The 14,792-nt window shown below is 33.3% G+C and overlaps 5 protein-coding genes across 15 annotated transcripts in view; 1 reads left to right on the top strand and 4 right to left on the bottom strand.

The window, feature by feature from the left end:
• The window catches only part of LOC129794093 (GPI mannosyltransferase 3), a 1,193,052-nt gene that overhangs the window by 558,807 nt on the left and 619,453 nt on the right, over positions 1 to 14,792 (bottom strand). The gene's annotated exons all lie outside the window — the stretch shown is intronic.
• The window catches only part of LOC129794120 (cytoplasmic tRNA 2-thiolation protein 1), a 1,132,104-nt gene that overhangs the window by 558,807 nt on the left and 558,505 nt on the right, over positions 1 to 14,792 (bottom strand). The window lies entirely within an intron of this gene.
• LOC129794129 (plasma membrane ascorbate-dependent reductase CYBRD1) overlaps positions 1 to 14,792 on the bottom strand; it is a 1,128,201-nt gene that overhangs the window by 558,807 nt on the left and 554,602 nt on the right. The window lies entirely within an intron of this gene.
• Positions 289 to 4,146, top strand: LOC129794172 (protein quiver). Of its 2 annotated transcripts, none has more exons than XM_055834822.1 (5): positions 289 to 844; positions 2,623 to 2,679; positions 3,173 to 3,226; positions 3,365 to 3,511; positions 3,840 to 4,146. In XM_055834822.1, the coding sequence occupies exons 2-5, from the start codon at positions 2,640 to 2,642 to the stop codon at positions 4,052 to 4,054; spliced, it is 456 nt and encodes a 151-aa protein (XP_055690797.1). In that variant the 5' UTR covers positions 289 to 844; positions 2,623 to 2,639; the 3' UTR covers positions 4,055 to 4,146. The 2 variants fall into 2 exon arrangements, with proteins under 2 accessions (XP_055690797.1, XP_055690798.1); XM_055834823.1 differs by lacking the exon at positions 3,173 to 3,226 and adding an exon at positions 2,886 to 2,930 and having other exon boundaries at positions 314 to 844.
• Positions 4,083 to 12,967, bottom strand: LOC129794071 (epidermal growth factor receptor substrate 15-like 1). Of its 7 annotated transcripts, XR_008750992.1 has the most exons (8): positions 12,793 to 12,961; positions 12,483 to 12,617; positions 12,002 to 12,418; positions 10,086 to 11,334; positions 9,654 to 10,012; positions 9,231 to 9,293; positions 6,884 to 7,138; positions 4,083 to 6,797 (listed from the first exon to the last, which is right to left on the bottom strand). XR_008750992.1 is itself a non-coding variant. In XM_055834663.1 (7 exons), the coding sequence occupies exons 1-7, from the start codon at positions 12,817 to 12,819 to the stop codon at positions 7,046 to 7,048; spliced, it is 2,343 nt and encodes a 780-aa protein (XP_055690638.1). In that variant the 5' UTR covers positions 12,820 to 12,961; the 3' UTR covers positions 4,083 to 7,045. The 7 variants fall into 7 exon arrangements, 5 of the variants coding, with proteins under 5 accessions (XP_055690638.1, XP_055690639.1, XP_055690641.1 ...); XR_008750993.1 differs by lacking the exon at positions 9,231 to 9,293 and having other exon boundaries at positions 12,793 to 12,952; XM_055834663.1 differs by having other exon boundaries at positions 4,083 to 7,138.

Here is a 14,792-nt window from a genome sequence, read left to right as displayed (position 1 = left end):
GTATCTAACAATCCTTTTGTTAGAAAAAATAAACATCTCCTTGATATTTTCGAGATATTTGTTCTCTATATACTCAGCAGTTTGCACAGTAGTATCAAATTCATCTCACTTGACCACCCCCATCGTCATGTTACCCCCAAAATACATACATATGTACACTCAAGCGGGGAAATGTTGTATTGCTGCGAAAATGCCGAAGCACATTTTTGAATGCGGGGAAAGCAGTGCCTGTGGCGCTTCCTCGTGCGCCTTTCCCCAGTTTTCCGCGGCATGTGAAAAGTGGGGCTCAGTCAGACACGGGTGCTTACGAGGAGAGTCCACCAAAAGAGAGCGTGCGGAGAGAGAAATGTAGGCCAATGTGAGAGTCGGCAACGGATCAATATTCGCCTTTTTGGTTGAGAACCGTCCAAAGAACCACTGCGAGGAACAGACAACACACAGATCCTCTGCGTCACACTGCTGGGAAATGCAATCGGAATTTTCACCAATTTAACATCATCAACAACACCTGCCAAGGAAGGATTTCCATCCACAACCAGAATAGTGGAGTTCACAATGGAAAAAGTGCAGTGAATTAGTGCTAAACTGTGTGTGTGAGAACTTTTCCTTCCTCTGGTGGAAGGAAAACGTGAAAAACGTAAAAAGGTCCCTTTTTGGGGGGGCGAGACTTGGTTGTGTGTTGAGAAAAAAAAGAAGAAAAATTTACCTCTGCAGGTGAATTTTGTAAAAGATTTTCCACAACTGCACAATTTGGGTGTGGAAAGTGAAGAAAATTTTGTGAGATAGAATTTAGCTGCTGCACTTTTCTTTGCGAGAGGAAATATCCGATTTTCTTTCTGCCAAGGTACAAATATTTCCCCTTTTATTTTCTCATTGCATTCTCTTTTCCTTGATTTCAATTAAAACAATTAATCTTTTCCTCCTTCACAACCTCATCAAATTAAATCATAAAAAAGTTGAAATGATGCTTGAAAAAAATCGGGAAAAGTGCAGAAAAAAATTTCCCTGCAAGGACAAAATGTGGAAAATTTTCTCCGTCCTTGCAATGAGAGCAAAATGACGGAGAACTTTATAGAATTCTCCGTCATATGCGTGCAATCAGCTGACTAATAAAATTGGGATCAAATAATTCTCTTGAAAAATCCACAAAGAAGTGAAAATAAAAAACATTTCCTTCCCACGGAGAAAATGAAGGAAAATCCGCATTGAAATTGGAAGTGAGCAAAATTCGATGAGATTTGTTAATTTTAGTTTCATTTTTTAACGATCTCTCGCTTTTGCGGTTCTCTCTGTGAGTTTGGGGTGGTGTATTTATAGAAATCCACTTATAGGAATTGAAAAAAAAGCGTCTCATAAAGAGTATCTTCTGTGATAAAAATAAAAACTACATGTGCAGACAATTTTTTTTCCTACGAGGTAGAACCAAAATATATCCCCCCACACACGTCAAAATTGCAAAATATAATATTGATTAAATGGACGTTCTTTTACGCGCTTTCATTCACTCATCTCGTAAATGTTATAATTAAATCCCCACATTTGTTTACACTGCATTTCTGAGTGCCTCAAATAATTCCTCAATGTATGTTTTTCCTCATTCCCATCGGAATTTTCTCCTATTCTCTTTTTCTCACGCCTGCTCACAAAAAAAAGAACTCTAAGTAATTCATTCGAAAGAACTGCCTGAAGAATTACAATTTCCGCCCAATTCTATAACCACCATTCAACTCAATATTTTATGATTATATTTATGAAGAACTTAATGAACATTCACCGAATTCAATGTGAGATAATAATCTCTTAGCGTACAACCATAATTCTTATTGCAAAGAATGAGTAGAAATTTGCGGTATGCAAAGAATCTCGATTAAATGAGAGAAGAATAAATTTTGATGCAAAAATATTTTTTTAAATGAACAATAAGATTTTTAATGAATAAAATAGTATTAAAAATTAAGAAAATTATTATATTTTCTGTATGGGAGACCGGGGTATATTAAGTCAAGTCTCTGTGACATTTCTATTCTAACGTCTGAAGTTTCTTTTCAAATCCCTGACATTTTCTTTTACTTCTACTTTTAATGTTTCTATGCTTAAAGAATTAGCTCAAAGAATCCTGACGTTTCTTGTCTAGCATTTGATGATTTTTTCTTACGATTGACGTTTATTCAAACACCTGACATTTCTTTGTTTAACGGCAAATGTTACTGTTCTAATGCATGATGAATTCTTTTTATCGTTTGACGTTTATTCTAACATCTGACGTTTCTTTTCTAAAGCCTGACATTCTTTCAACGCCTGACATTTCTAATCCAGCGCCAGTTTTTTTTCTTTTCACGATTTGTTTTCTAACGTTTATCATTCTTTCAACTCCCCAAAAAACCTGTCGTTTCTTTTTCAACGATCAACATTGTTTGATAGGCTATTTTATTCGAACGTTTGACCTTTATTTTAACGTTAAACATTTGAAAATCTCCTTTTCGATTTTTTCTGCCTGAAAATAATTAATTTTTACCTATAAATTAAAACTTAAGGGTATTTAAAGACCTTCCTTGACTTCACTGAACATAGACCTAATATACAAAAAAAAATGATAAATTATAGTCGATTTTTATCTTTCAGTTGGTCTTACACTGGAGATGGGACTACGGCTTGTGATATGGACAGCATTACTTTTAGGTAAAATCACAAAGTATTAGACAATTTTTTTTTATCTTAAAAATACTTCTATTTTTTTCAAAAATTAAAAATTCTTTTTGGACACTTTCCATTCCATTGAGTGTCCGTGATGCAAATGAGAAAGACGATCAGCAATGGCGAAAAATGATTTTTCATATTATAAACAAAAATTGTTGTATTTTTTACTATATTTGTATAATTTAAAGTTTCAACGATTTTAAAGACTTCTTGGGCATATAAATGTTTCCCAAGTAAGTTGACTGTGTCGCTCACAAATTAGATTTAATATAAAATTAAAAAGTCGTCGATTTTTTTCTTAGTATATAGCTGTCCCGACATTTTCTTCATGTCATAACAGTAATGATGTTTTTTCATGTAATTTAACGCAAAAGCTCTTACACCCATAGATTGCGCCAGATTAATTCCCTGTTACATGTATTTCAATCTAACTTATTGTATTCTAATGCTAACTATCGGTGCTTCCGTAAAACAGCTTTCTTTGGACCATTTTGGTTTTGGATTCCTCACGTGAATGCTGAATGCCAAAGTAAGCAATATCCAACTCAATAATAACTCCTCATTGTATTGATTAGTTGATGTTTGTGTGTGCAATGATAACAAAATTAAAACAAATTGGAATTTATTAATAACATTGGCATAGTGAAGAATTTGATTGATTTTCCAGCACGCTCAATCTACTGCTACGAGTGCGACTCATGGACTGACCCACGGTGCAAAGATCCTTTCAATTATACCGCCCTACCACGCGACCAACCGCCCTTGATGACATGCAATGGGTGCTGCGTGAAAATGGTTAGACACTCCAAGACTCGTGAGTATTTTATTTTATTTTATTTCATTGCCTCATTCACTTTTCAAGCACACTCAATTGAAATTCAATCCCATTCAACCATTGTTGTTGAACACAAAAATCAATAAAATGCAAATTTTTGCGACAAGCGGAAATGTCCACACGTCATTATCCGGTGTACAAATTAACCGTGAAAATCAAATTTGAATTTCGCTGAATAATTTGATTACTTACTTACACGAACACTTCCGAAAGCCTCCCGAAAATAACCGAAGGCTCTTTTTTGACAACTTTTTCAAAGAAAATGTCAGAAAAGTTTTGAAATTCAAACTGCCACCTATCTTTGCAGCTTACGAGGTAGTTCGACGAATGTGTACATCACAACTGCAGATAAATCTCTTTATGGTGGATCATGTGTGTATGATGGAAAAATCAGGCAATGGACATATGTGTTTTTGCGAGGAAGATATGTGTAACACATCCACTTCACTTTTCTACCCGTCTAACAATTTACTCACATCTCTACTATTGAGTTTCTTACTCATAAAACTTTTTAGTTGGTAAACCAGCAGCCAAAAAAATACAAATCAACAGTTTTTTTCAATTTTTACACACTCCAAAAAGAAACATTAAAAACAACAAATCAAGGAAAAAAATACTCTCCTATATACTTTTTTTGGGAAACAATTCTCTAGGAAAAAAAACATAATAAGTCTTACATGAATTTACATAAAATACAGAGGTATATATTCTTTTTGTTATGTTTAAAAATGATTTTACAATAAGAAAACCAAAAAAAACGATAAACTAATTTCAATTTTTGTTAAATAATTTTATAAAACTATGAATTTTTCTTATTTTTAATTTTTTATATTTACTTTATTTTAAAGATATCTAAATATCTGCATGAACGACTAAGAAGCTTTCTTTTCTTTACGAAACTACCGTACTCTATATATATTGTACTATATATATTTTACGACGAGACAATATACATCTTCCACATTAAAATGTATCTCTTCTGTAAGTACTCTAATTTTATTATATTTAATTTTCTATTCAAACTTGTTAAAGCTTTTTTTAAACTTTATTTCCCTTTATTTTGTTTCGTTTTTTTTAAATATTTGTTTTCCCCGTACTCACAGACAGAAATACACCCATAAAAACACACTGTATACACATCTATATAATACACACACCCCCACACACTAAAAGTAAAGCTTTCTTCTATATAAAAGCTCATTTCTCATTTTCTTATTTAGGCTTTTGCTTTTCCCATTCAAAGCTCATCCCATTATTACCTAATTTCTTTTGTAAAAAAAACCCATCTTCATTTTCTTTAAAACCTCCAATCGCTAATGCATTAAAAAGAAGCGTAAAAAAAAATACTGCGATTGCACTTTTCGAAGTAACTCTCTCTCTCTCTATCTCTTTTAAAATAAACATTTTAATAACCATTTGATAAAAAAAAATATAAAATATATTACACATAATTTTCTCGCATATTGTAAAGCAATTTCCAAAAAACAAACAACCGGAACCAGTAGATTCATTCTCTACTTTTCCTTTTTGCTGCACACATTTTTTTTACTAAATATATTAGTTAATAATTCACGCTGCCAGTTATTGAAGAAAAAGGAAGATAAAATTGAACCAAAGAACTATCTTTAATCGTTTTTGGCTTTCGATTTACGTTTAAAATTAATTGAGAATTTTGTGCTAGAACTTTTAAAAATTTTAAGGAAATTCTAGAAATTAATTTTTGTGAAAGCTTTTAAGCTTTCCAGGGTCAAAGAGATTAATTTGAAATTATAAGAATTAGTCATTAATTAGAAGCTTGATTTATGTATTTCAGGAGCAATCTTTCGAAGTAAATTCTCCTGAAAGTCTTTACCTATTTAGAAATATTTGTTTTTCTTTAAATAATTCTTAAATATCTCTTCCAAGAATGTTATTCTTTTCAGATTTTTTTAACTGAAAATTTTCACTGAATTTATCAGAGTTTAAAACTATCTCTTTATTTTTCAAAATCCTTTTTTAAATTTTAAAATTGGATAAAAAAAATATTTCAGAATATTTAATACTTAAATATTAAGAAAACAAGCTCAAAAAAACCTTCGCAAAATGAATTTATTTCAAATCACTTTAAAACATTTTCTTTAGAAGAATCTTTACGATTTAAGCCATTCTAACGGGGCTATCACACTTAAGCTCCAAGTGCTTGAGCATCATAACCTCTATGTGAGTACGAAAGAGAAAACAACGGTATTTTTTCTCGTTTTGTCACATGTAAAATCTTAAGCATCAAGCGCTTAGAGCTCAAGTGTGATAACTCCCTAAGACTTGAAACCTTTTGTAAATTAATTCAATTTGTTAAACTTAACTAAATAAAAGCAATATTCTATGAATTTATAATGAATATATTAGGAAATTAAGACGCTAACATTAACTTTAATGATATCTCTAATTTTTCTTCTTCAAAATCGAAAGCCTCGAACGGAAAGCCCAAAACGTAGTTTCAAGTGTAAAACCCGTCCAATTTAGCTAAATCAAAATTATTCTCTGTATAATCTAAAATCCTGCATTTTGGACTAGTTTTTTAACAACTCATAAAGTCTCATATTAACTGAAAATTAACTATTAAAAAAAATAATCAAAAAAAAATGGAGAAATGAGAATGAACCTGTTCCAACCCCCAAAGAATCTGGAATGCTTTCCACATATGACGCCACGGCTATGAAGTTTTTCTCATGATACACTTTTAAATAATTTTCCAACTACCGCTAAAATTCACATTTGTATAAGTTGGCTCTTCAAGCGGTTTATTGCTTATATTTCTTTTATCCATTGTAAAAATTATATTATTATATAAATATTTATTAATTATAAAAAATAAAAATAAAATAGGAAATAGTAGGGAAGAAGCTTTTAACATAGGAATTTCAATAGATAATCTTTATTTCACTATAAAAAATAATATTTAAAGAGAAAATAAAAGTTCATTTTCCTAATATCCGGACAACTCCATTGTATAAGATAAATTAAAAGAAAAAATTATGTGAATCCTTAAATTATGTCAATTTGTAACTAAATTCATTTTTTTAGTAAGTTTAGTAAAAGCGTAATATGAAAAATGTAATAAAAAACATATTTGTAACATTTAGAGAAACAAAAAAAAAAGAGTTTAATAAATAACTCTGCTACGGAAAACATATCTGTACCAGAAAGATGTGAAAAAAATTCAAGTTCATTTTGAATTTGTTTATATTAAAAAAAAAGATGATGGAACATTGAAGAATATTATATACTGTAAAAATTGAAAAAAAATAAACGCTGAATATTCCATAAAATAAGGTGAATGAAAATGACTTTTGCATTATTGAAAATTCTTACCGTTTTCTCGCAAATTTGCGACCTGTATGACCTCTTGAGCACAGAGATGAATCTTTGAATCATTCCGCTGTATTTTTGTATGTGTTTTGTGTATATTTTACTTCTTCAGCACAAGAAATGAATAACATGGGATTTTTTTTTGACACTGATTTCTCTCATCAATCACTTCACATCCTCCCCAAAAGGATCAGCAATATGGAATGGATCTTCATAGCGATAATTTTTGAATGGATCATCGCTAAAATCGTTGACGTGCTGTACCACAGGAAAATACATCGAGAAATAAATTAAAATTAAATTTGAACAAAAAAAATCAAAGTTTTTTGGAAAGCGTATTCCAAAAAAATTAGAAAAATAAAATGACCTTGATTCTGTTAAAAATCTATCTTTTTTCAATTTCTAATTTTAAAGGATCTGAGAAATACTAACAATATCATTAATGAGGGCGCTGTTTGTCAATTTTATAGTAATTGGAAATATGACTTTAGATCAAATAGCAAAGACACATTTTATGCTATAAAAATCTAATATTTTGATTATTAGCTAAAACTCTGACATTAAGAGTTTCAAAAGGCTGAACTTTCAAAAAATCACCACCACAGGCACCTGACAAATATGGGGGGGGCGCTGTCTATGAATTTTATAGCAAATAAGAATCGTCTATAAGAAAAGGAATAAAACGATGATAAGCTTTTTTCTCTTAAGATTTTTTCTCTTTTCCAATTTCTAAATCAAATAAAAAAACGTATTTTTACTTCTCATAGCCAAGACACATTTTGTGCTATAAAATATCTAAAATTTTGATTATAAACTCAATTATACGGAAAAAAAACAAACTTTTTTTCACAAGTTAAATGAAAATGTATGAAGGTTTATTTTTCAAGTCGTTTAAGAAATTAATTAAACACGTGAACTTACTTTATGGTTATTTGTGTCTAGACTAAAATTAAAGGTTTTTTTTATTGAAAAACAAAAAAAATTACAAGATCTCTTATAAGACGAATTTGAAGGAAATTTAAAAGAAAGATTTCTTTACAGAATCATGGATATTTTTTTCAAAATATTGAATCAAAAATAATTGAAATATTAATTTTAGAAAATTTTTCATTTGGAATACATCACTCACGTTAGATAAAATGTGATTTTAGCACAGTGAAGAGATTATTTTTCAATCAGCTACTTTTCATTGTAATTTCTAGCCAACAGTTTTATTAAGTTTTGAGTAAAACTTTTCAAGAAATTTTTTTTTACGAAAATCAAAATATTTTAGAAGCTGCCGGAATATTTTCTTCAACTCACAACAATCTCTTCACCGTGCTTTTTTTTAAAGTTAATACAGATGATCCACAAGGAAAGCATATTAGTAGAGGGAGGGGGTTAGTCGAATGAAGGTAAGAGAATGAAGTTAGACATTTTAATATTTTCAAATTTTCACTTTATGCGATTTTTACTAATATATTTATTATAATCTAATATTTGCATCATATTTTGTGTTCCTGAACCACCATAATACGTTTATTTATAATAATAATAATATTTTTTTACCTCTTCAGCATTGATAAACACACAAAACCAACAAGATAAGTGTTAATAGGAAATACTATTACTTTTTTTTTCAATAGGTTAGAAGAAGCGTTTTTTTTTGTTATTATCTACCTAAGGATATATATTTTTTTGTAACTTTCTGTGATGCGCACGATGATATTTTCATTTTTTTTATACTTTTACTTTCGATTTCATTGTTCTTGATTTTCCTTGGAAAATTTTTGTTTCTGATTTTATTTCTTTATTTTTTTTAGTATAAAACGTCTATTTAGCGTTAGTTTTTGTTATTTTTTTCCTCTCATTTGCCCCATACAACGCCAGATGAATGGTTGTCAATTGCTGCTATACTTTTACAACAACTTTATCATCTTTTTTTCACGTCTTTTATTGGTTTTTGTTTTCTTCTTTAGAAGAACGCTCTGTATTTCAGTGAAGATCTCATGATGGTGTTCACTGTAATTGCAAAATTTTGCCTTTTATTCTATTTTTTTATAAAACTTTTTGAATCACTATTTGTTGTTCTAAAAAAAAATTTAAAAAAAAACTAAAGAAAACACGAAAAATAACTAAACGGATTTCATAAAAAAAAATGAAAACGAACAAAAGTATAGTTGCAATTGCGGACAGCCATTGTTGTTGGCTTTAAAGTTGCTAAAAGAACTGCCAAAACCCAAAAGCAAAGAAGAAGCAAAAAAAAAAAAGATTAATTAGCGAGGGACCAAAGCATGTTGCGAAAATAAAAGAAAGCATAATCAACATAAAAAAAAGAAATGAGCATCGGAGTGTGAAGAAAAAATCTTACCTTATTGAAGTCAGCGAAATTCGCGAAATCATTTGATTCTGACTCGAATTGTTTCACTTTAGTCTGGAAACAAAGGAAAGATTTTCTTCACTTTTTTTTTCTTTTTCTCTTTTCACGAGGAACCTTTGGAGTTTTTCTTTTAGTTAAAAAGAAAAATTCCAAAGTATTTGAAAAGCAGTTTTTTGTTGGAAAAAAAATCCAGCCAATACTGGATTTGAACTCAGGACATTCAGGTTGCGAAACAATAGCATTTAACTGTTGTACTAATATTCAATGCAATAATGTAGTAAGCACTACAAATTTAATTTAAATTTCCTCAAGAAATTGATTAAAAAATAATAAAAATAAATTTTGAATAAAAAAAAAGAAGGAAAATAATAAAATCAAATTAGAGGCAAAATATAATTCAATTTAAAATCCTACCTGAATTGATTTAGGTGGTGCTGGTCTCGGTGGTGGCTGCTTTGACTTCTTAGGTGGCAGCGCTGGAATGGGTGAAGTTGATCTGTATGCCATTTGTGAGCTTGGTGCAATGTTTGTGTGCAAATTCGGTGCCCCACCCGTCGTGGGTGCGTGCAGAATTGCAAAAGGATCCTCGTCGAATTTATCTTTCGTCTCACTTCCCGCCGTTGGGGCTGAATTTGTGTTTCCTGTCCCGCCGAAGGCATCCCCAAAGGCGTCACTATGCCCCTTTGATTGCCCATTAAAGGGTGTATCGAAGCTATCATCGAATCCTGATGGATGATCGCCCCAAGAATCATCCGTCTTGGGTTTGAAGGGATCTAAAAGCAAAAGACAAATAAATAGAAGAAATTCCCTGGAGAAGTTTGCAAAAAAAAAAAAAAGAATTCTCACCATCTTCGAATTTGTTATCAAATGAGTATGATGTGGAAACCGGCGGGGACTCCTTGGGCTTACTCTCTGTCTCCATTTGCTCCCTAACCTCACGGAAGTCCGGATTGAGTTTGAGATAGTAATCAGACACAATATCCGGATCCCCAGACTCAATGGCAGAATTGCAGGAATCAAGGGCATCTCGCATCTGTCGCTGACTCTCCTGCAGCTGCGTAATCATTGCCTTCATCTGACTGATTTGCAATTGAGTATCCTGGAGTTGGAGGGTTAAACCCTCGAGTTCTTTGGTATTTTGGTCATACTCCTTCGACAGATTCATCTCCTCATCCTTGAGGCTCTGCAACTGTGACCGTCGTGCATTCACCTCAGCTTCCTGCTCCTTAATCGTTTCCTCCTGCTTCACGCACTGCTCATTAATCTTCTTCACTTGATCCTGCAAATCATTGAGGCGCTTCTGAGCTTCCACCTTCTGGTGCTCCAGCTGCTTCAGTGTTGCCGTTAAAGTGTCCATCTCCTTCTGCAGACTCCTTATCTCACCCGTCTTAATCACAATATCCGCTGCCCGCTGAGACATCTCCCGCTCAAGGGCCCGCCGTTCCGTAACAATCTTCTCAATCTCCTCCGCCATCATCTTCAGTTCGGGATTTGAGTAAGTCGGCTCCGGGGTTTTTGACGGCACCATCGCCGGGGCTTCCACGGCTTCTGCCCCCCTCATACTCGGCGGCACCATATTGGGTGGGAGCACACTCGGTGGATCGATACCCTTCTTTTTCCGCTCCACCAGCCACAGAGCCAGGGCAAATTGCTCCGAATTCAGCTTACCCGTCTGCTTTGTATCACACAGTGCCCAAATGTGGGCCAGACAGGCCTGAGACACACCCGACTGCAGGAAAATATCCTTAATCTCAAGTCCAGACACCAAATCATCGTTGTCCAAGTCGCTCCGCTTGAAAATCATATCGAAATTCCTCTTCTCCTCCACCGTAATCACCCAATCCACTTCCGGCACCTTTGGTGGCTCATCCGAAAGCAAATTGAGATTTGACAGAGCCACGGGGACCTGTGGAATGATCTGCGCTGGCACTGCCGGTGGTGGAGCAAGATCCGTGGGGAATTCCGCAAAGAGTTCCGGCTCCTCGGGTGGTGTGGGTGGAGCCGGTGTGGACTTTATGGCATTCTTCTGGAGAGCCTTTGGAAGTGCAGCTGGAATGTGACGCTTCTGCAGAGCGTGGTAAACAAGGTGCATCGCCTAAAGGGCACGAAAAAAAATCAAATAAAAATAAAATTCTTCCTCGAGTGCTTTTGTGTTGAGATTGTTTGGCATTCAGGGCATTTAGTAGTACTTCAATAAAGATTTACTTGCGCATGAAATCTTATCAGACTTTTGCGTTGTACAGAAGCCAAGACCCATTGCCGCCTAATATGATAAGTAAATTTGCATTTTGTGTAGCCCCAAGATGCCATTTACCCCTTTCTTATTTTAATATTATTCATTTTATCAGCATAATTCATGTCAAATTACACTAAATTCTTTTATAAATTGCACAAATCGATTAAATTTAGAATTAAATTCAAAGAAAAAAATTGAAAAAGAATTTCTCGCTGGTAAAGAAAAAAAAAAAACAAAACCTTATCAATGTGCTTGGCTTATCGGAGGAAGTAGATTTTCCTTCTCTTTGTACAAGATAAATTTTCTCTGGTTAGCACGCACGAGAAACAAAGCCTCTCACACACCTCCTTGGAGTGTCTTACAGTGATAAGACGCACCAGGCCGTAATGTAAGTGAAAGGCAAACATTTAAACGCACAGAGATATGGCCAGATTATGGAAAAATACTTAAAAATCTAGGGCGATAAGACATTCTGACCTTCCTGCGGGGAAATCACTACAAACATTCAGAACTTGTGAGAACTCACCACACTGAATTCGTAGACATCCAAACTCCCATCCTTGTCCTGATCCGCTAGATCCCAGATCTTGCCGAGTGTATCCATGGGGAGTTTTGACTCCAAGAGAACACCCTTGACCTTATTCCCCGGCAGAAGGCCATTCTCCGGATGAAGGGAATTGAAGGTTTTCTTGTATTTTGCCTCATCCACGGCACTCATGGCCCACTCGACGGATCCAGGATTGAGCATTGAGGCTGCCGGTGGAGGCACCTGCGGTGGGATCTTGGGGATGTCACCAACTTTCGGAGGATTCCGTGTTTCCATGTAAATGTTCTTCATTGCAATCGTTTCACCCTCCTGAGCAAGGGCAACGAGCTTCAGGGCTGTGTAGAAGCCATTCTTATCGAGAAAGCCCCTCCCCTGGGGATCCGACAAGTCCCATATCTACAAACAAAAAGAAAAACTCCTTCAGCAAGAAGAAAATCTCAAAAAAAAAAATTTAACTCACTCGACTCAGGACAACGTCACTGAGGGTGGATTTCTTGAGGAAGGTCGCAGCTTCCATGGCCCCAATTCCGGGTGTTCCCTTGGGGTTGGCTTTGTTGTAGTATGCCTCATAGATTGCCCCATACTTCCCAGCAACCTGCAAAGGAAACAACATCCCCATTAGGGCTCCCCTTTCTCGCAAAAAAAGGACATTTCTTTCCCCCCGTGTGAAGGACATGTCGGGTGTTGCGCCAGAGCGCCACTTGAGGGCGTATTGATTTTTAGTCATTGCAATTTTTTTCACACATTTTTCCTGCCATTCCCACACTCACCTTTGCCAAATTAATTGGCTCATTCATCTCTGAGGACTCTCAGCACACGCTCGCGCCACTTAAAATACTAATTAACACGCCCCACACACCTGAAAATGGCACGAAAAATCACTCCCGAAAAATACAAACAAAATAGTAATTTTTTAGCTCATTAGAGCGTCCCTGAAAAACCACGACTCAAATTGAAATTCACATTAGATTGGCCATGATGGTCCTACAGAAAATTGATTGAGATTTGAAATTCGCCTTGGGGTCAATATGGGACATCTTCAATAACCGTTTTTTGGTAAATTCATTTTTATTTTAGGTTAAGGGGATAAGCGTCCTTTGCGTCCAGAAAAATCAAATCTTTTGCCGCCATCATTCAATTTGATGAAATATGGGTTTATTGATTTGTGAAACATCGGAAATAATATTAAAGTAGAACCAGGAATTGTTTAGTTTATTTACGACCTATTTGACAAGAAAAAACTTTTTCTGATTCACAGAGGGTTTATATTTCTCAAGAAATTAAAGTTCAGAGGAAGCGTAATTAAAAAGTTATCAAAAATGAGGTAAAGGAATAAAGCAAGAAGAAGCATACGGACAATTTCTTGATAAGGTAAGGAAGCTCCTTGTATTTAACTCTTCTTTTCTTTTTTTCTGATACATAATTTTATTAAAGACCTTTAAAATTCATTCATCAAAACATCTATTTTTTAGCTTTTATCTTTCATGTTGAATTTTTTGCTTTCCTTCACATTTCATTTTGATCTTATTTTGCTGCCTACAATTCATCAGCACGCAAGTTAATTTATTGGAATGGTCAAGAAGGTGTATTTTTATGACAACAACTTGCGACATTCAGCGTTCCTTTTGCGAAAAAAAAGTTTAAAAAAAAGTGAAAAAATACGTCGCTACTTTCGCAATTCCGGAACAATAAAGATTTCGGCTCAATGATAAATGAATGCACTGTGCAGAAAATTTATTTTTAAGGCTCACCGAATTTTCTCTTTTTGTGTGCTTTTCGGATAAACATGCATTTTTCTCTGACAATGAGTCAGGTGTGCAAGACATAAATAATCGCTACAATATAGGTTTAATTTGAATAAAAAGGGAAAGATTGTTTGTTAACCCTTTAAAGACAATAACTTATTCAGTCAGCAAAAAATTATTTTTTAGGTCAAGTTCAAATACTTAAGAAAAACTAAAATAACAGTTTTATGCTTCTTTGATTTTCGTCCTTAGTGATCCTTTTAATTCTTAGCTAGTTGATTAATTACGATAAATTAAGCAATTAACCCTGATACGTTCGCCAAACTTTCTTTGTTGACTTTGAGTAGGTACACAAAAATGGAATAAAATGTTTTTATTTTCGTATAATCAAAGATTCGAATAAAGGACGACTTTAAGAATTTCTTTTGCGATAATTTAAGAATTTTTAGTTAATAACTGACTTCTTTGAATAATTTTAATGCCATATCGGTGCTAATTTTCATTTCATATTTGTCTTTAAGGGTTAAGTAAATGAAAATAAATCATTTTTTTCTCATTTAAAAGCCTTTTAAGATATTAATCTGTTCATTTTGTCACAAAGAGTTTTTAATTTTTAATGAAGGAAAATAAAGTAATTAAATGTTTATTTTTTTAAAAACATTGTTTAATTACTCAATAATCTCACACCCACGACTTATTTGTCACCTTTTGTCACAAATCATTAAATAAAAAAACAGGGTTGCGAGAAATCCCCGAGAATTTTATTCAGGTGTTAAAAAAAATTACAAAATGATTAAAAAAAAAAAAAGAAATCTTAACAACTTTTTACTTTCAGACTTATATTTCCTAAAATAAGGCAGGTTTTTTTTTAAATAAAACTAGAAATGAATCCAATGAATCACATTAAAATTAAGATGTTGTGAAGGGCCTTGCCTTGAAGGAAAAAAAAACAAGTTATCTTTTGGCAAATTCATTCATTCACTTGTTGATAAATATTTTCTTAAAAATTTCCAAATATTTAGTGT

Source organism: Lutzomyia longipalpis, chromosome 3 (genome assembly GCF_024334085.1).
Source record: "Lutzomyia longipalpis isolate SR_M1_2022 chromosome 3, ASM2433408v1".
NCBI classification, from domain to species: Eukaryota; Metazoa; Arthropoda; class Insecta; order Diptera; family Psychodidae; genus Lutzomyia; species Lutzomyia longipalpis.
Note: the sequence above shows the minus strand (reverse complement) of the source record. Positions and strands in the feature narration are given on the sequence as shown.